The 20,739-nt window shown below is 52.7% G+C and overlaps 2 protein-coding genes across 8 annotated transcripts; one reads left to right on the forward strand and one right to left on the reverse strand.

Moving 5' to 3' along the window:
* Window positions 1-157: 157 nt before the first annotated feature.
* SNRPD2 (small nuclear ribonucleoprotein D2 polypeptide) lies at window positions 158-3,636 on the forward strand. Its single transcript, XM_017652099.3, has 3 exons — window positions 158-309; window positions 1,759-1,938; window positions 3,362-3,636. Coding segments are annotated over exons 1-3 (357 nt in total). The 5' UTR covers window positions 158-307; the 3' UTR covers window positions 3,537-3,636.
* A 121-nt stretch (window positions 3,637-3,757) lies between these two features.
* GIPR (gastric inhibitory polypeptide receptor) lies at window positions 3,758-16,252 on the reverse strand. Of its 7 annotated transcripts, XM_073226381.1 has the most exons (12): window positions 16,117-16,252; window positions 14,478-15,108; window positions 13,826-13,933; window positions 13,258-13,361; window positions 11,439-11,542; window positions 11,105-11,249; window positions 9,779-9,938; window positions 9,512-9,572; window positions 9,123-9,192; window positions 8,913-9,001; window positions 8,682-8,820; window positions 3,758-7,124 (listed from the first exon to the last, which is right to left on the reverse strand). In XM_073226381.1, exons 3-12 carry the CDS (start codon window positions 13,905-13,907, stop codon window positions 6,783-6,785), a joined length of 1,296 nt encoding a protein of 431 aa, XP_073082482.1. In that variant the 5' UTR covers window positions 13,908-13,933; window positions 14,478-15,108; window positions 16,117-16,252; the 3' UTR covers window positions 3,758-6,782. The 7 variants fall into 7 exon arrangements, with proteins under 7 accessions (XP_073082482.1, XP_036861393.2, XP_036861394.2 ...); XM_037005498.2 differs by lacking the exon at window positions 16,117-16,252 and having other exon boundaries at window positions 14,478-15,255; XM_037005499.2 differs by lacking the exons at window positions 14,478-15,108; window positions 16,117-16,252 and having other exon boundaries at window positions 3,758-6,989; window positions 7,083-7,124; window positions 13,826-13,986.
* Between the last annotated feature and the right edge of the window lie 4,487 nt (window positions 16,253-20,739).

Raw genomic sequence — 20,739 nt, forward strand, 5'->3', positions numbered from 1 at the left:
GCTGTTCTACAACTAAATGGTTTCAGTCTGACCCGCCTTCTTTCTCTTTCCATTGTCGTGAACATCCGCCCCGTATGGTCCTGAATGGCCTCCAAACACTACGCAAAGCTTTTACCCTACTTCTGCGCCCAGGTGGCGGAGATCTCTATGGCAACAGGCCACGCCCCATCCTCTGGTTGGGTTTGCGCAGGCGCCTACGGAAGTAGGCCGCAGGAAGCGGAAGTCCCTCCTCTCCTTTCCTCTATCTTCAGAGGCCAAAGCAACGCGGAGGAGACGGCAGTGACCTGGAAGCACCCCCACCGCTACCATGTGAGGCAGGGCTACGTTTGGCGGCGGGAGTGGGCTTGAGGGTGTACATTTGGACACTTACCAGTGGAAGGGGATGGGCAGGGCGGGGGCGGAGGCGGAGATCGCAGGGGTCAAGTGCATACTTTTCCCTGATGAATTTGAGAACCTGCATGGGGCCTTTGACGGATCCGGAGCTCGGGTCGGGGGGCAGAGCTATCGGATAGTGGACTGGGGGCTTCCCCAAATAGTCTTGATGAAACGAATTTTAAGGGGAAGATTTTAAGAGTAAATAAACAATGGGAGAGGGGAGTGCGGACTTTAAGGAATAACGATTTACTGTAAGGAGCTTATCGGGATCACTTGCGCTCAGGGGTTTGGCTTTGAGACCTGATTCTAGACTTTAACGGATAACGAGTCACCGTAATGATTTTACTTATTTATTCATTCAGCAATTATTTATTAAGTACTCATGTGTCAGGTACTGGTTTAGACACGTGAGATAGATCAGTGAATACTACCACCACCCCGGAAAAATACCCCCTGATGAAGCCTATGGGGTGGAGAGAGGCAGGCAATAAATAGTGATAATAAACAGGTGTTTGGTGGCCAGGGCTATGAATACAGATCAGACCAACGTGAAAACAACGGGGAATACCAATCTTGAGCGACAGTAACTAGCTAGCACAGAAGGACACATTGAGAAGGCAACACTTGAGCAAAGGCCTGAAGAAAGTGAGAGAGTGAAACTGCAAAAGTACCCACAGAGGTATCCAGGCAGAGGGAAAAGCAAATGCACAGGCTCAAGATGGAAGTTTGCTTAATATCTTAAAGGACCATCCAGGAAGCCACTTGGCTGGAACGGAGTGAGAGAGGAGGTCAGGTGTGGGACATTTTTAAAACTTTGGATTTTACTTTTATGTTGAGATGAGAGCTATGGGAAGATTTGGAAGAGTGAGATGGTACAAGTTTGACCTTGGCACAACTGCCAGGACTGCTCTGCCGAGAACAGGTCATCGGGGAGCATGGATGGAAGCAGGGAGACCAGTAAGACTTTAGGAAAGAGCTGGTGGAGGTACTGGCAATGTGATTTAGGATGAAAGTGGTCAGATTCTAGATATATTTTAGAGGCAGTTGACAGGATTTTGCTATCAGGATTTGACAGACTGACTACAGGATATGAGAGAAAGAAAAAAGAGTTCAGTTGATATCAGAGTTTTTGCTCAAAGAACTAGAAGGATGGAGATGAGGAAGGCTGTGGATAGAGTAGTCTGGGGTTGTTAGGAGATGTTGAGCTCAACCTAGGACATGCAAGATTGAAAATATCCGATAGGCATCTGAGGGGTGATGCCAAGCAAGAGGACCTAGCAGGAAGTCGGTGTGTTGGGTAAGACTGGGGAGACAGTGCAATGCCATGACTACCTGTTGAGGCTCTAGGCCCTCTCACCTATGGGTTCCATATTTCCCACTCAGGAGCCTCCTCAACAAGCCCAAGAGTGAGATGACCCCGGAGGAGCTGCAGAAGCGGGAGGAGGAGGAATTTAACACGGGTCCGCTCTCCGTGCTCACTCAGTCAGTCAAGAACAACACACAAGTGCTCATCAACTGCCGCAACAACAAGAAGCTCCTGGGCCGTGTGAAGGCCTTCGACAGGTGAGCGCCTGGGTCTTGAGAGGGGCCCTGTCCTGTCCTGGAGAAGCAGTCCCAGCTCCAGCCTCAGGAGCCTGGGGTATAAGCATCTTAAAACTCCCAAGGTGTGACCATTTCTTGTTGCCCCTCCAGCTGTGCAGTGCAGTGGTTATGGGCATGGACTTGGGGTCCACTCTTCATGGGTTTGAGTCCCTACTCTGCCTCGTGGCAGCCATGAGACCTTTGGCAAGTGACTTTATCTCTTCCGTACAGTGGCAGTAATCCTGGTGGTTGCAAAGATTCAATGACTAAATAGATGTGAAAGTCATCAGAAGTACAGCGTCTGGCACCCAGGATGCTCTTAATCAGTTTTCACAGTTACTACATAATTAGAGCATCTGCTCATGCCAGGTACTTCTTTAGGCTTCAGAGGCACAGCAGTGGCTAAAACAAATATGGTTCTGTACTCAGGGAGCTTAAGCAATAGTAGGGAAGCTGACAGCAAGAACATAAATGATGTGTCATAATGACAAGTGATAAGTTCCGTAAAGAAAAATAAAGCCAGGTAAGATGGTGAAGTACAGGGGAGGGGGTGCTGTCTGAGATGGTGACGTTGGAGGTCCCAGAGGAAGAGGCTGCAGTGAACGGACCTGAATAAAATGAAGGGGCTGGCTAGGGCGCGAGTGTTTCAGCCAAAAGAAAAAGCAAGTGATTTTTCCTCTCTGGGCCTTAGTTTTCTCATTTGCAAAATGTGTGTCCTAATAATGCCCCTCATCGACAGTTGTGAGGATTAACACATGATAAATGCTCAATATAATCCACAACCTTCAGTTAACATTTGGGAGGTGCTCTCCTCTCAGCAGTGTGGTGAGGCTTAATTCTAGAACATTTCTGCCGTTAGCTATTCTATGACCATGACAAGTCTGACTTAGCCTCAGTTTCCCCTTGAGGAGAATGAGACCAGCAGGATGTGCTGAGCAGGAGGCAGATAGACCTGGGTTTTAAGCTGCCTTTTTTCCCTTTTCCCCTCACTTCCTCTTCTGCCCCCGTACCAGCCTCCTGTCCAGCCTGCTACCCTGGTGTATATCCTGCCACATCCAGGGGTTCCTTTGTGATGTTTGTTAACCACTTTACTGAGGTATAATTACTATAATCCTATAATCTCTCTAAGTACTTTACAAGAATGCTGTGTTTGTTCATTTACTCTTCAAAACAGCCTTATGAGGTAGGCAAGTGAATGGCTCCATTTTCAAAGGAAACTGAGGCACTGGGTGAAGTCCTTTGCCCATGCCTCAACCTGAGCACTTGCAGAGATGGCCCCAGCTGGTCCCGGGGCCAGCGCCTCCCGCACAGCATGCTGCTGGCTGGGGAGGCAGTACCGGACAGAGGAGGGGTGGTCAGAGGCTCCCCCCCATTCCCGGTGTCTCCCCGCCCCCTGCCCCACCAGGCATTGCAACATGGTGCTGGAGAACGTAAAGGAGATGTGGACCGAGGTCCCCAAGAGTGGCAAGGGCAAAAAGAAGTCCAAGCCAGTCAACAAGGACCGTTACATCTCCAAGATGTTCCTGCGTGGGGACTCAGTCATTGTGGTCCTGCGGAATCCGCTCATCGCTGGCAAATAGGGGCCTCCTCCCTGCCGCCAGACCTCCTCCATCCCTTGTCCTGCAAAGGCCTGCCCTTTGTGGTGGGAATAATAAAGTCCTGTGTTTTTTTCTAGTGGCATCTGTCTGTTCTCAGAGCCTTGTGACTGGGGAGGACTCAGGGCATCCAAGGAGGGTGCTAGGTTGGGGGTGTAGGCAAGCACTGGGATCAGGACCTCCGAGCAGGTGAAGAAGCCCTGTCTCAACCCCTTCCGGGCCTCTCTTTCCCCATATGTGATGTAAATAGGTTGCTCTCTTTTCTATTTTAATTTTTTCTAGATTCTCTTTGTCATTCTCTCTCTCCCTTCTCCCTGCCCCTCTCTCAGTAGTTGATCTCACTCAGAATTTCTTTGAGCCTTTTTCCCAATTGTTAGAAAACAGTCCAGCAAGTGCCTCCTCTGTGCCCAGCCCAGTGTTGCAATGCCAGGGACACAGCAGACTCTGCAGAGCCCCTGACCTGCCCTCACAGACAGGAAGAGGACACATGCGGCTAAAGCAGTAGGTACCCAGGTACAGATAGGGATTGTGGCTGACACCTGCTGAGCTCTCAGGGTGCCAGGTCCTGGGCTCCTGCTGTTCAGATCTCTCCCCAACAACTCTGAGGAGGCGCTGTCATCTATTACCTCCATTTCCAGAGGAGGGAGGCGATGGCATTTCCCAGGAGTACCCAGCCAGAAAGTGGTGATGCTGTGATTGTGGCTTAGCCCCTGAGTTCTGCCCTCAAATTACAACTTAATTACCCTTGAGAGAAATCTGACACGTTGGGGGACTAAGGAAGATCCTGTCTTGCTCTGATGCCGGCACACTGCGATGTTGCCCACCCATGTCTGCGTTTGTCTATGCCTACGTCTCTTATCTCTGTTTTCCAAATAGGAACCAAACTCCAGGCGAGGGCAAGTGTTCACAGGTCTGAGGTGAGGACCAAAGGAGATGTCTGACCCCATGAGCCCAGTAGCGACAGAGCTAGGGACCTTGCAGCAGGAGAAGGCCTGACACAGACAGGGTGACATCTGTGAGGTTATAAAGGCACACATTTACTGAGTGGTGCACATCTAATCAGCAACCATCTTGGGGGTAGATATTAGAGCCATCCCCTTTTACAGATGAGACAGCTGAGGCCCAGAGAGGGTAAGTGATGTGCACAGGGTCACTCAGGAAATGATGGAGCTGAGTGCAAACCCAGGCAGATTGCCAAGGAGCAGGATGGAAGCACAATCTCCTGATTAGAGGAGGGCGATGGTGCTGCCTTAGGAGACTCCCCCTGGGGTTTGGTTCTTGTACAGGAGCTGGGACAGCACAAGCCCTGGAGTCAGTCCTGGGGTGGAATCCCTAGCCTGCCTTCCACTGGTCATTGACTTCTCCCCCAGGAAATGGGAATGGGTTTACTAACTTGCAGGTTTGCAGCAGATACCAGTGTGGGGCACCCTGCTTGGCATCAATCTGAATTTCCTCCCTCACCTCTTCACCCATCCCACTGCCCAAATGGTTTCTAATCACGTCATTCTTCACTGGGTGAAGGTGAAAGCAAAGGTTTCTGGAAAAGCACTAGCAGACTGGCTGTGCGTGTACCAGACACCGGCAGCGTCCTAACTAGCTCATCAGAATCTCGGGCAGCCCTGGGACATGTACTGTTATTATACTCATTTTCGAGGGGAACCGGAGGCAGAGAGGTGTGCATTTTCCACAAGTCATACAACTAGTATATAGCCACACTAAGATCTGAACCAGTCTGGTTTCTGTAGTTTTACTATTCCTATACTACCCTTTCTAGAGAAGCAGCCCTTGGAAGATGTTTGGCACACACACGTATAATTTTAATTGTATACATTGCAAATACTGAAGCATCAGGAGATCACATGAACATTTCCACTGGGGTTTCTGTTAAGCATAGGGGACAATGGCAGCATGTGGCTGAAGAGCAGTATTACCCTCCAGAAGTGGCCAGCCCATCACAGGCAACCGGCCATGTAGGCCGTCTCGTTTCCCTTTATGGCCTGGCCAAGAAGATTCTCCCACCTCCCCCACACAAAAAACAACTGTTCCCCATGCTTTTTTTACAGGGTCCCTGCCTTAGAGCCCCTACCCCCACCTCAAACCCAGAAGGGGGTACCCAGTAGGGCACATGCTTGAAGGATTCTGAGTTCAGCTGCTATGAGGCACATCTGTTCGGGGGCTGGGGACCCCAAAGAACATAACATCAGGGTACTTATTGAATCTGGGTGTATATCTGTGTGGGGGAAGGATTCAGGAGGGAGGTTCTCCCCAGCTGGCAGTGGTCTTGGCCTCTGGATGTCAGGTTTCAGCTCTGAGGCCTGCCCTGAACTACCTGTGTTCATATGTCCCAAATCCTTTCTGGACCCTGGTGCCACTCTCATCATCTCCAACTCTAACCCCTCCCACGAGCTCCAGGCTCTATTCCCAGCTTAACATGTCCAAAGAGCTTCTTGGTTTCCCCACCCTGAACCTGATCTATCTCCTCTCTCCATTCCAGACCTGCAAGTCTTGGCTTCTCTCCTTGGTGCACTTTCCTCATGTGATGCACTGGCAAAGCCTCAATTCTATCTTTAAAACAGCTCCAGAATCTAACTGCTTCACACGCCTCTGTGGCTGCCACCATCATGTGCCTGCAGTCTCTTCCTCACTGTCCCACCCCTGCCCCTAATAATCCGTTCACTTACGTGGCAGAGGGATCTCTTTAAAACATTAGCCCATGTGATGCTCCTGCTAAGAATCTCCACCTGGAATAAAATCCCAACTCTTGTGCCCCTGCCCACTTCTCTCTCCCTGCATCTGTTGGCTCTGACTCATCTCACTCCAGTGACACAGGCAGCCTCTCTTCCTCACACAGGGCTAAGTTGCTTTCTGCTCCAGGGCCTTTGCAGATGCTGTTCTTTCTGCCTAGATTCATGTCCACCATTTTCTCCAGAGCTGTGTCCTTCACCTCTTGCAGGCATGGCTTAAATGTCACCCCCTCTGAGCTGCCCTCCTGGACCACCCCAGGCTCTTCTGACTTCATAAGCTCTTCCACAGTGTATATATAACTTGATGTTTTGTCTTCAACGTTTGTTTCCCCCATTCCGTTGTGAACTCTAGGAGGTCAGGGACCTTGTATTCTGTTTCCTCGCCTACCCTATCCCCCATTTCCCCAGCGCCCTCCACTCAGAGTCTGGTACACAGTAGGTGCTCAGTAAATACGTGCTAACTGAACAGGCAGAGGAATCCCGCTGCCTAGCAGGAACTTTCCATGACTTGATCGACCTCACCCCCAGACCCCGGGAGGGGCTCCGAGGAGAAGGCGCGGCCGGTGACGACCCGAGAGGGCCCAGAGCCGGAGGGCAGGGCTCCGGAGTTGCGCTCCGGGGTCTGGCGCTGCTCCTCGCCCAGGCTGCGGCGCAGGCGGCATCGGCGCCAGCCGCGGCGGACCTCCGACCGCACCTGCAACCGGACGGCGCTCAGAGGCGGCGCCAGGAGCGCCGTTCCCTGCGTGGCCGCCAGAGGGCGTGGGCGGCAGGCCGGGGCTCTCCCTACCTCCTTGTTGATGAAGCAGTAGAGGACGCTGACCAGGAAGCCCTGCCAGACAGGCGTGGGGAGTTAAATCGCAAGTGAGGGAGGATTATAAACACCACCTTAATGAGCTCCAGCCCTTGCCAGGCCCCAAACCACCTTGGCTGCCACCACCCTGGTCCTAAACTATTTCAGTCATCTCCCTGGACCCCAGCTCCCACTTGGCCTTCCGGGTTTGCTGAGCAGTAGGGTTAAGAACACGGAACCCCAGGGGTAGGCTCCCTAGATGTGATAAGCGCTTCCTCTCTGTCTTCCCCAGTTGGGCAAGGTGCTTAACCCCTCTTTATATATCTGGAAAATGGGGTAATAATAGAGTGTTGGTTGTGAGAATTGAGGTATTAATATCCAAGACACTGTAGTGCCTGGCACACAGAGGTAAACCTTTTTCTTAATCTTGGTGTAACTTATTATGTAATAATATATATTATTATTAATAAACCCATTTTAAGAGTTAGCTTCATATTTATATAAATTTATCCATTTTATGCACAAATATAGAATATATAATTAATAAATTACTTAATAAATTAATACAAGTCAATTACTTACATTTATTATTATTAAATGTATTATCTATTATAATTAAATGTATTATGTATTATTATTAAGATGTTATATATCATATTATTACTTTCCATGACCCTGTTAAAAACCTAACTGACCACATCCCTCCTCTCCCTTGGCTCCCGACTCACTCGGAGGAAAGCCAAGGGATGTACTTGGCCCAAGGATCTGCCCAGGTGCCTCCTCTCTCTGTCCTGTCTCCCCTGTGCTCCCTGTGGCTCCCACTGCTTGGGGCATGCTGCCTTCCTCCATCAGGCCTTCCCTGACCCCTCGTCTGTAACCCCACAGACTGCCACTTGTCTGCTCCTCACCTCTATTTGGCTTTTTTTCCCCTCTAGGCACATGTCACCATTTGCCATTGCATATATTTTACTTAGCATGTTTAACATCTGTCTCTCCCACTAGAGAGTGGGGACCATTTGGTTCTTGGCTGTATCCCCATAATAAGCCTGAAAGAGTGCTTGTTACATAGTAAGTGTTCAACAAATTTTTGCTGACTTTAATCAATGAACAGCCTTGTGAGGTGAGACTGGTATTGTCCCCACTTCAGAGATGAGAAAACTGAGGCCAAACAAGGTAAAGCAGTATGGGAACTAGAGTAAGGCAAGCAAATGCAGGGTTGGCCTTACATTTTGGAGTGAGTGCTTCCTTTCAATCTGTGACTTGTGCACCCCATCTGCCTCACTCTAGTTCTGACCCTCAGGTGAAGGCCACAGAGCTGGGAAGTGACAGAACCTGAATCTGGCCTCAGCCCTGTCCGGCCTCACAGCCTGGATCTTCACCAGGGAGCAGTACTGCTGAGGCTACCTGGTCTCCTGTCTCCATCCCTGCTGCTTCCCAGCTCAGGACAGCACTCCCTTAGTATTTTATCTAGAATGTATGACCAGAATCCCATCTTCACACCCCATACACTGCTTGTATCAGAGGACTGTAGCCCTCCTGCCCCTCTGGGGAGGACTCCAGGTCGAGGGGTGTAGACCCTGCACCCCGCCTGAGCACCTGGAAGGAGCTGAGGAAGATCTCGAAGCAGAGCTTGGCAAAACGGAGGGTGCCCCGGGCCTGTTCCTCTGTCACAGGAGCAAACACCACCTCGTGGACACCCAGCAGGGGCACCAGCGTCAGTGTGGAGCGAGCCAGCCTGAAGGGTAAAAGGTGGCAGTGTTCCCGCAGCCCCGGGTCCCCCATCTCTCCATCAGCTACCTTCCCCTCCAACCCACCGCTCTCCGTCACCTCAGACGGTAGTCTGGGCAGCGCATCTGCCGCGTCCTCAGCTTGGACACGAGGATGCCAAAAATGCGGATAAAGATGAGGAAATTAATCTGCGGGGAGACAGAGAGGCTGAGCCAGCCTGATTCCATTCTGGGGTGCAGAGGATGGCGCCCGATTTCCCAAGGTGGGAAAATCCTGAAGATGACCTGGAGGAGGTGGGACCGACCGTACCAAGATGGTCGTGAGGATAGGGGTGCGTATGATCCACCAAATGGCCTTGACCTCGTTCCGCTCCCAGCACCTTGGTGGAGGGGGAGTAAATTAAGAGAGAGAAAACTGGACTCACGCGAACAAGCACCTTCGCTCCCCAGGCCCCGCCCACCTTAATGCCACACCCACATTCCTTTAAAACCCCGCCTGCTGCCAACTGGGCCCGGTCCTCCTCCCGCCGCTCCCAGTAGTCCTCAGACACGATCTTTCCAAGCTCCCGTCCCTTAGACCTCACCCACTTTTCTCCCAAGCCCCTCGGGGCCATCAGACCCACCCACATTTCCATCACATCCCGCTCACGTCCCTTAAAGCCCCGCCCACCTCCCAGGCCCCCAGACCCTGCGACTCACTGCGTGTTCTCGAACAGGTACCTGACGATCATCCAGGGAATGACGAAAAGTGCGGGGGCCCCTGTGCAGACCCCGACCCCCGCCCCCCACCCCGCCGCAGCTGTCAGCGCGCGCACGGCCCTGCCATGCCCAAGACCCGCGGAATTACCCCGCCGGAGTGGGGAGGCAGAAGCCTAGAGAGGGGGGAGACCCCATCAGGTGAACCGGCAGAGCAGTCGGGGGAGCGGGGGCGCGCTGGGCTGGGCAGGGGACGGGGTCGGGGCTCACCCCAGCCGAGGAGAAGGTAGCAGCGCAAGTGACCCCTCTCGGAGCCTCCCACCAGCACCAGGAGGCTGTGCAGGTAGACGCCCTCCACCAGCAGCCACGTGTAGCTGGCGCCCACGCAGTACTGGGTCACGATCTGGGCCAAGCGGCAGGCAGCTAGGGCCTAGGGGTGGCCAGACGTGGGGAGGGGTCAGTCAGGGCAAACGGGGTGTCCCGAAGCCATCCTCCCCCTGGTGTCCTTCCACCCTCCTCTCTTACCATCAGATATTCTCCTCCGGCTTTGTGACATCAAAAAATGGGATGTGTGGTTGGTTTCTCTCACCCTATTCCCTTCCTCTGTTTGAACTCTCCCACTCTCACCTCTTTAACAATTGGTATCTACCATTTTGCTATCCCCACCCCCGCCAGTCCTCCAAGTATGGCCTCTCTCACCTCGCCTTCTAAGAATTGAACTCAACTATTCCACTTATCAAAAGGTTTCTCCCATTCTATCACCACTCTCCCACCATCATTTGAAATCTCCAAGCCCTTGAATTGCCATAGCCCAAATTGCTTTTAGATAGTTTTTCTCCCCTCTGCCCCCAGATTCTAGTCTCTCTCCTTGTCTCCCAGTGACAGATTGGTTATCTACCAAATTCATGACCCCCTTAGTTTCTCCTATCCCGCCACCCACCTCATCTCCAGCAGGGGACTCTCTCATTGGTGGAAAAGTCCAAAGGTGGATGAGGCAATGAGAGAAAAATAAGAGAATGGGAAACCAAGATAGGAAGCAACCTAAATGTCCATCAATAGATGAATGGTTAAAGAAGATGTGGTACATACACACAATGGGATATTATTCAGCCATAAAAAGAAAAGAAATCCTGCCATTTGCAACAACATGGGTGGATCTAGAGGGAATTACGCTCAGTGAAATAAGCCAGGCAGAGAAAGACAAATACCATATGACTTCACTTGTTTGTGGAATAACAACAAAGCACAACAGAAGAAACAAAACAGCAGCATTAGACTCACAGACACTGAGAAGTGACTAGTGGTTACCAAGGGGGAGGGGAATGGGCAGGCAGGGGTGGGGGAGGCAGACTGTTGAACCACTGTGATGTCCTTGTGATAAAATAAAATTTTTTTTTTAATGAGAGAAAGGGAATGGAAAATTCCAGTAAAGGCGTGATGGGGTCAATGAAGGAGGAGGCTGAGTTGGGAGAGTCCCTCTCCAAATATGTTTGGAGCAGCCAAGAGAGAGAAACTGTTGGTAGTGCAGAAAGTTGTAAATGGATTGGGAACCTCTTGACCTCAGAATCCTGATTTGAGGAGAGAAATGATTCTCACCTGGTTCCACAGGAGAGGGACCTGGTCCCCAGGGTAGGGGCCTGGTGGAGGCAGCAGACGGTCTCGGGTGAGGATGGCCACCGCCCGCAGCATGAAGGACGTGAACAGGTTGATGTGGATGTAGTTGCGAGTGCAGTGCAGCCGCCTGGGGGATTCAGGAGGCAGTCTGGGGACCCTGACATGTCCTTGGCCACATAGAGCCCCTTTAAGCCACCTCCCAACCCTTGCCACAGAACCGCCATTGAGTGCTGTTACTGGTGGAGGTTGACCACCCCATCTTACTGGGCAAACAGGCCCAGTCTCTGCTGCTGTCCCTCAGGGCTAGAGGTCCCACCTGAAGACACTCAGGATGAGCAGGGCCAACAGCAGTGTGGCAAGGGACAGGGAGTAGCCCACAGTGTACACAACTTGCAGCCGCTCCAAGATCAGTCTTTGGTCCTGGGGAGGTGAGGGGAAGACATAGGAACAGAGCTCAGCTCTTCCCCCAGGGCCAGAAAGGGGCTGAACAGACATCTCCTCTTTGTTCCTACCAGGCACCCCGATTTTCTCTTGGGAATCTAACTACCCTTGTTTGAGTGATACTGATTCCTCCCCTCAGCTCCAGGGCTGGGCATGTGACCAGCCAATCAGCCCCCCCCAACCCACTAACACACAAACACAGTGATTAGACTAGACAGGCATCTAACTCAAACCAGGCCAATAAGAGTCAGTCCTGGGATATTATGTTGGAGCTATTAAGAACCAAGCTTATTAAGGAGTTAACATCCAAAATATATAAAGAACTCACATGCCTCGACACCCAAAAAGCAAATAACCCTATTAAAAAATGGGCAGAGGATATGAACAGACAATTCTCCAAAGAGGAAAATTCAAGTGGCCAACAGGCACATGAAAAGATGCTCCACATCACTAATTATCAGAGGAATGCAAATTAAAACCACAATGAGATACCACCTCACACCAGTTAGGATGGCCAACATTGAAAAGACTAGGAACAACAAATGCTGGCGAAGATGTGGAGAAAAGGGAACCCTCCTACACTACTGGTGGGAATGTCAACTAGTCCAACCATTGAGGAAAGCAATATGGAGGTTCCTCAAAAAACTAAAAATAGAAATACCATTTGACCCGGGAATTCCACTCCTAGGAATTTACCCAAAGAAAACAAGTTCTCAGATTAAAAAAAAGACATGCACCCCTATATTTATTGCAGCACTATTTACAATAGCCAAGATATGGAAGCAACCTAAGTGTCCATCAGTAGATGAATGGATAAAGAAGCAGTGGTATACATATACAGTGGAATACTATTCAGCCATAAGAAGAAAACAAATCCTACCATTTGCAACAACATGGATGGAGCTAGAGGGTATTATGCTCAGTGAAATAAGCCAGTCAGAGAAAGACAAGTATCAAATGATTTCCCTCATTTGTGGAGTATAACAACAGAGCAAAACTGAAGGAAGAAAATAGCAGCAGACTCACCGACTCCAAGAAGGGACTAGCGGTTACCAAACGGGAGGGGAGGAGGGCAGGTGGGGAGAGAGGGAGAAGGAGATTGAGGGGTATTATGATTGCTACACATGGTGTGGGGGGTCACGGGGAAGACAGTGTAGCACAGAGAAGACAAGTAGTGACTCTGGCATCTTACTACATTGATGGACAGTGACTTCAATGGGGTATGGGAGGACTTGATAATATGGGTGAATGTAGGAACCACAATGTTTTTTATGTGAAACCTTCATAAGAGTGTATATCAATGATACCTTAATAAAAAAGAGAGAGAGAGAGAGAGAGAACCAAGCTCAGTTTCCCCGTAGTGTTGCTTGATTGGGGGATGTGAGCCTGGTGCTAATGGGGACCACCTTTTTCACCCCACAGAAAAGATGAGATCAACACAGAGGCTCAGTATCAGAGATTCCAAGCAACATCATTTGAGCACCTAGATCCAGCTGTGCCTGAAGTTGTTGCCTTATACATTTCAATCACAGAAGCCAATCTATTTCTTTCTCCACCAAGCAAGTTTAAGTTGAGTTTCTATTGCTTGGGACTCAGAGTATTGAACAGTACAAGGGGTTTCAGGCTCAGCCTGAGGCTGCTGCCTTTTTGTCTTTCCTAGGACATCCTAACCTGAATCCTTCACCTCTTCTTACCTGAAAGGCTCCATTCTTCTCTGGGTTCTCACATTGAGAATGGTCTCTCCAAGGTCCCCACTGGCCATCACTGCCACATTGGCGGAGGACAAAGCCGGCAGCCACTGTGTGAAAACAAGGGAGGGGCTCAGAGGTACAGCGATAGAGATGGAGACAGAAAGACAAACTGAGACAAAGGCAGAGAGAGAGAGCCAAAGCGATGATGACAAACCTTTGTATAGCATTTTACACGTATAATTTAATGTTCATAATAAGCCTATGAAATCGGTACTATCATCAACTCCAGTTTACAGTTGAGGAATTTGAGGCATAAAAAAGTTACCAATTAGCCCAGAGAGACTCAGGAAATGGAGAGAAAATAAAAACCCCATGGTCCTCAGAGAGATACAGAGACAGAGAAGAGGCACCGTACGTCAGAGTGACCCAACCAGGGTTGGCCAGACAGAAGAAGACACCCAACCGGACAGAGAGAAGGAGACAGGGCGTAGGTACGCTTCTGGGGAGTGGTGTCTGGGGCGAGGGGTTAGGAGCTGTTCGTGTCAGGGAAGGGTCCAGGGGGGCACCTCACCACGGCGGTGCCAGGGCAGGTACCAGGGACAGGACGCACTGGCAGTGGCGTTGGGTGAAGCGTAGTCCCAGCAGACGTACATATCGAAGGACCCATTACAGGCGAGGCCTGGGGTGGACATAGGGGTCGGGTGGACCTTGGGCACCGCGCGCCTAAATGATTCTCCGCCTTCCACACGCAAGACGTGCCCTAGCCCCGCCCACCCGAATGGTCCGGCCCCTGCCCCACCACAGCCCCTCCCACCAGGCGGCAAGGCCCCGCCCACTCTGCGCCCCACTCTGGGCTCCTCCCACCGAACAAGTTCCCTCCGTAGACGGCTCCCCACTTCTTCCCACTCTTTCTAGGCCCCAGCCCACACTCCGCTTCCTGCATTGAGTGGTCCAATTCACATCTCTCCCACCTAGTGCAATCCCAAGCAAGACTGCCCATTTTGAGCTTCCCGGGCCTCTCCCACTAATTCGAGTTGCCCCCCCGTTTCCACCGCGCTCAGGTCTAGGCCCTTCCCAAGCCAAGCCGCACCCCAGGCCTCTCCGCCCCAGCCCACAGGGACCCCAGACTTCTCTTTCAGGCCCGCCCCTCAGTCCTAGGCCCGCCTCAAGCCCACCCCCGTCAGCCCCAGCCCTTCCCCTGCGTCCAGTCCTCTTAGTCACACCTGCTGGGGGCTCCGCGGACGCCAGTGTCTCCTGGCACTCCCTGCGGTACCGTTCCCAGCGCTGGTACAGCTCCCCCGCCGTCTGCCCCTCAGAGCCTGTCTACTAAAAGAGAGAAGGGAGGACCCCCCGACCGACCCCTGCTCCCAGGCAGCTTGATTGGTGTGCGCCAGAAACACTCTAGAGGGACTTGGAGGGGCTGCCCTATTTTGCCCGGGAACCTTGGGTGGCTTAGAAACCTCTTTTAAGTCTTGAGGGGTGCCTAGAAACCAGTAAAGGGAGTTGCTGTGGGGGACTGAAAACCTTCAGGAAAATTTGGGGAGGAAGTGGCTGGAAATCATCCGGAGAATTGGAAAGCAAAGAAGAGACTGGAAACAACCATCAAAACTTGAACCTGGGCAAGCGGGGCAGTCTTAAAACTCTCTCTGCAGTGGGGGAAGCCTTAAAACCGTCCCCAGACCTCCCAACAAGCCTTGAAGTCCTATGGCTCCTCGGGTCCTCACCTCCGCCCTCCGGAGCAGTGGCCCCCACAGCGAGAGCAGCAGTAGCAGCCGCCAGGGCGGATAGTTCGGCATCGTGAGGGCGGCGGGGCATGGGGGGCGAAGGGTCAGGTCACGCAGGCGGCAGTCCGGCCTGTAGGGTCCGAGGGCAGAGTGTGGAGCCTGGCCCTGCGCCCCCAGATCCAGCACCACCCGGCTCTGGGATTCATAGAGGCGGACTGGGAGGCAGTGCCATCCTCCTCCCACCCTTCTCCCTGCCGCGTGATGATTTGGGGGGTGGGGGAGAGGGGTGAGCGAGGCCGAGACCCAACACGTGATTCCCGGGCCCACCCATAGCTGTCGCTCGGGCAGCGGCGGTGGAAGGGGGGTGTTTGCTGAGGGCGCCCTTGCCCTAGAGCTGCTCTGGGCGGAAGCGCTGTCACCCGGAGTCTAGACCTAGAGACTCTGGGGAACCTGGGGACCGCCTAGGAGAGGAGACCGTCTGGCACGGAGCTTGAAATGACCCTCCGAATTCCCACTTCTGGGGCCCAGAGGGTTTTCAAATCGCGGATAGGAACCCGACCTTATACAACTTTCTCCCCTGTGGATAAAGCCCAGAGCCAATGGGACAACCCTCTCCTCAGGGACCAGAGAGGCGTCAGACCCTGAGCTGAGGTCTGCAGGGCCCGGATGCCTGGGAGTCGGTCTAACCCCTACACCCCCAACTGCACCATGTAGCAAAAGGGGGAAGCAGAGAGGATCTCAGAGGGAGCCCCAGAAAGATACAGAGTCAAAGATGCATGAGATATAAACACAGAGAATGAGAGAGAATGAGATGCACAGGAAGAAACCAGAGACCAAAAGACAGGAAAAGACAGACGAAAATGTGGGTAGGAGACAAAGAGGAGATAGAGATGTGGAGAGAGACACAGAAAAAGGGGGAAAGAGAGAGATACACAAGCAGAGCCATCCAGAGGCTAAACAGAGATGGGGAGACGTGGAGACAGAGGTATCAAGAGCCAGATCGAGAGAAGGTAGAGAACGTGGGCAGAGACAGAAACAGAGACAAAGGCATGAGCTAAGAACAGAGAGAATGAGGGACTCAGAGACTTGAGGGGGCTATGGGGGCAAGGCAGTGGGCTGGGAAGTGGGGAGCCCTCACCTGTCCCCAGCCCTGCTCTTGATCCCTTGCTCCAGGCGTTGCCTTCGCTGCCTCCTCCACTGCCTTGCCTGGGCGCTGCAAGAGGTGACAGCCTGGGGTGGTGGGAGGGGGCGGGGCCAGGGAACAGGAGCGGGGAGCTCGGGGCAGAGACCCAGAGCAGGGGGCCAGTCGCGTGTGAGTATCACAGTCACTCGAGGTCACGTGGGAGCAGTCATGGAGTCAGGGTCACAGCCTCTCACCCTGTTCCACCCATCCCACCCAGCCATCACACACAGAGCCACAGTCACGCAGTCACAGTGTCACACGTAACACTGGATCTTACACTGTTCCTCGTGTTCATTCACAGTCGGATAATCCACAGTCACACCCAGAGCCAGGAGCTGCCACCCACGGCTTGACAGCCATCCAAAGTGCCACACAGCTGCATGCCTGGAGCGTGGACTCACAGTAACACCTCACAGCTTCTCAGTTCCTTCATACTGAGTCAATCACACACACATCCACACAATCACAAGGTCACAAACACCATCTGTTTTCCCCCACTGGCCTATGTGCCCCATGGGGACAGGGCAAGGGCATCCCAGTCACCACTGGGTCCCCAGTGTCACTCAGCACAGGTTTGGGCACAGAGCAGAGGCTCAAAGGGTTGTCAATGAAATAAATACACACAGTTAGCTAGTTCCTCACGCAGTCATCTAATCTTTTAATGACACAATCTGTGGGTCACACACAATGTTATACAACCACACTCATTAACACCTCACACATTGTTGCTCACACTTCACATGCTCACCTGCGGAGTCCACAGTCACATCCCAAGTACACACATTCCCCAACTGTCACTGAGGTACACACCCCCACAATGTCCCAGTGTCACATTGTCACTCCCACTCACACAGTCACACCCAGCCCATGGTCATACAGACACACAACTCTCCGTGACAGCCTCACCTGTGCTCACAAGTCACATACAGTTATACACATCACACACCACAATGCCACATCACACAGTCACACAGGCACACTGTGGCACATGAGCCCACATACCATCCCACAGTCACACAAACCTACAGCCTCACACGGTCTCATGGCCATGATCGCTATTGAATCACACACCTTCCCACAATTTCCACCTCCAGTCTCTTCCTTTGCCCTAAAATGTGGGGAATATCTGTATGTGAGGGGTGGAGACTTAGAAACCCAGTCCCAGCTCCCGGTGCCCTCACCTCCTTGTAATACAAACAATTCACGCACATCAATCATACTGTTGACATTCCTGAGCACATATTCCCTTGGGACTGTAAGATAAGTGGGACAGAGATGATGAGTCTCCCACTTTGCAGAGGAGAAGCTGAGGCCCAGTGCGCCAGGAGGGGCAGGGAGTAAAGGGTGGCGTGCTGTCCAGCACCAGAGGCTGGAAGGAGACAAGTCTGGGGGAGGGGTGTGACACGCGGGGGGTGGTCCTGGCTTCCTGGGCTCCATCTGGCCTCCCTGCTCTCTGCCCCACATTCCTGGCGCCCTCTGGGTCCTGGGAAAGGCTCTTTTCATGGAGTGGAGAGGGACAGGGGTCTGGATGGCCAGCACCTCAGGAAGAGGCTGGGGTTGGGAGGGAGTCTCTCCTCAGCCCCAGGAGAGCCTGGGGGTCACTCACTAGGGCTGGGATGGTGGGGGAGGCTGGAAAGGGGCAGGGAGAGACTGGGAGGGAGAAGGAAGCAGGGAAGAGGAAAGAAGGTGGTGAGAGAGACAGGAAAAGAACAACCAGAGACCGGAAGAGACAGAGATGGGGGAGACCGAGAGACAGACAGAAAGAAATCGAAAGGGACAGAAACAAATATACAGAGGGAGACAGAGAGAAATCAGGGATGGAGAGAGGGAGAGACAGAAGACATACAAAGGAGAGAATAGAGACATTGGGGTACAGTTGGGAAGGGGTGCAGGGAGGGAGAGCCTGAACCTCGGCCCAGAGAAGAGATGAGCAGAGATGACCGAGACAGGAGCCTGGAGCCGAGTAGGCTCCTCACCCACCCTGACGTCTTCTGGGAGAACACAGGGCCAAGAGGAGCTCAGCGTGGGACATGGGCGGGGAGGTTGGGGAGGGAGATGCCTGGTCAGCCCTTCGGGGGTCCTCTGCAGTCTCCAGGGCCTGGGGAGGGGACAGCAGGGCCTCAGGGGGTCCTCTCCAATCCCCAAGCTCAGGGCCTCTGGAAACTGCAGGCAGAGAAGCCGAGGGCCTCTCCCCACGCCCCTTTCTGTCGCCCATCTCTCTCCATGCCACCCTCTTTCTCTGCTCCATGCCTCCCGTTGCCCCTTATCTCCGAGCCCACACCCAGCTTGTTTGTCTTCCTCTCTTCTTTGCCAGGCTCCCTTTGCTTGGCTTTGTCCTCTGGTTCCATTGTGCCCCTCTGTTCTTTCTCTTGCTCTCTCCCATTCTCTGGATCAGTCTTTTTGCTTATCTTGAAGCTTTCTCCTTTCGCTTCCCCTCTTTACCCACCTCCTCTCAGTGTGTCTATCTGTTTCTCTCTCTCCATTGCCCCAGATCCTGGGTCTCCAGACTGTTGCCCCCCACCCCCAGCAATGACCAGGCAGTGCCCCTCCCCCTCAGGATGCAGCAGGGGAGGAAGCTGGAAGGTTAGCCTTCCCGCCTGGGGCTGCCTGGCCCAGCAGAGCCCACAGGGAGCAGGCGGGGGCCTGGAGAGCTGGCAGATGGTGCAGGAGAAATGAGGCAGAGAGAGATGGGGAGAGGGGGTGCCCCATGGGGACTGAGGCCAAAAAGGGAGACTGAGATGGCCCCCTGAGGTTCAAAACTGCAGATCTGAGGCTTGAAAGAGACACCCAGACAGATACACAAAGAAAGATACAGAGAGTGTGAGAGAGAGCAATGGAGAGACAGAGACAGAGACACCCACAAACATGGGGATGCAAAGAGACAGAGAGATGGAGACAGAGACTTGGAGAGAAGACTTAGGAGACAGAGATGGATAGCCTGTGACACAGGGACATAGGATCCAGGGAGACAGATCCAGGGAGACAGACAGCACTCTGGACACACGGACACACACACACACACACACACACACACACACGGACACGGACACACACACACACACACACACACACACACACACACACACACACACACACACACACACACAGAGCAGAGACAGCGACCTGGCAAGACAAACACAAAAAAACATGGGAGCCAAGAGACTAAGACCCAAACAGAGACCAAAACAGAGACATAAAACCAAGAGAGAGCCCAGGACCTGGAGAAACAGAGAAAGGCACCCAGGGAGACAAACAGAGACAGGGGAGAAGAGATGGTCCATAGAAAGGGGGGCTGCTGCAGAGACTTGGAATGCAGATAGACGGGAAGGGGGGGCAAACTCTCCCAAAGATGGAGATGAGTCCTAGTCGCCCGGCTCCCCTGGCCCTCTTCCGGAAAGGGCGTACCCCACCCGCACCCCACCTCCCCCTTCTCCCCACCCTGCAGCTTGTCTCCATAGCAACCTCCTCAGATCCTTAGGGCAAATATTGTCTTGGCCTAAAACAGCGGGGCTGTGTTGACATAATCTCTTGTACCGGTGGGGTGGGGGCTCCAGAGGCCCAAGAAGCTAGGATGGGGGGCAGGGGCTCTCAGCTGCAGGCCCTCAGGCAGCTTCAACCTGCCCCCACCTCTGAATCGGGGTGCAAACTTCCCCAACCTGGAAGGAGCTGCTGAGAGATTCAAACCTGTAGCCCTGGCTGCCCCCTGGTGGTGGTGGGCAAACCCTGAAGCCCCTTTCCTAGTGTGAAGAGGAGCAGGTTGGCCCCAGGCATTTTCCTCCAGGTTTCTAGCATCTGGTCCCTCCCTCTCCCCCAGCTCCTACTCTGGTACAGGACCTTTCTCTCCTGGGTCTCCTACCCCAGTCTCACCTCTCTCCCTCCCACCACCCCGCAACCACAGGACAGCTGGGCAGCCAGAGTGGTTATGCTGAAACACTAAACTTGCCCTGTCCCTCCCCTGCTCAGAATCTGCCATGGCTCCCCAGTGCCTTTAGGAGAAAGCTCAGGTTGCTCTTCATGGCCATCAAGGCCTTTTCTGAGGTCCCCAGACTTCTCTCCATGACTTCCTAACTCTTCAAACTCTTCTCAGACCCACGACCTTGGTTCCAGCCATTTCTCTGCTCAGATGCCTGCATCCAATTTTTTGTTGAGTTTTCTGTGCCCACCTCAAAGTTAGCTTATTCATTCATTCAACAAATAATTATTTCCTCTGCTGGACTGTGAGTTCTGTGAGGGCAGGGCTGGGGCTGTCCCAGTCACCACTGGCTCACCAGCATTGCCCAACACTGGTTCAGCACAGCACAGGATTCAATTCATTTTCCCAAAGTCTTGTTACGTATCAGGCTCTGAGCTTGGCGATACTGGGGGCCCAGGTGGCCAAGATAGCTCTTGCTCTGTCCTCATGGAGCCTCCAGCCCAGGCACAGACCCAAATAGGGAGACGGACTAACAGAGGGAGAGGTAGAAAGAGAAACACAAAGAAAGAGTCAGAAAGATGGAGGAAAAGAAAGGCTAAGAGTAAAACAGTCCAAGAGCAGAGGTAGCAATAGTACTAGTAGTTATAATAATAATAATAAGTACC

Source organism: Manis javanica, chromosome 17, assembly GCF_040802235.1.
Source record: "Manis javanica isolate MJ-LG chromosome 17, MJ_LKY, whole genome shotgun sequence".
Lineage (NCBI taxonomy): Eukaryota > Metazoa > Chordata > Mammalia > Pholidota > Manidae > Manis > Manis javanica.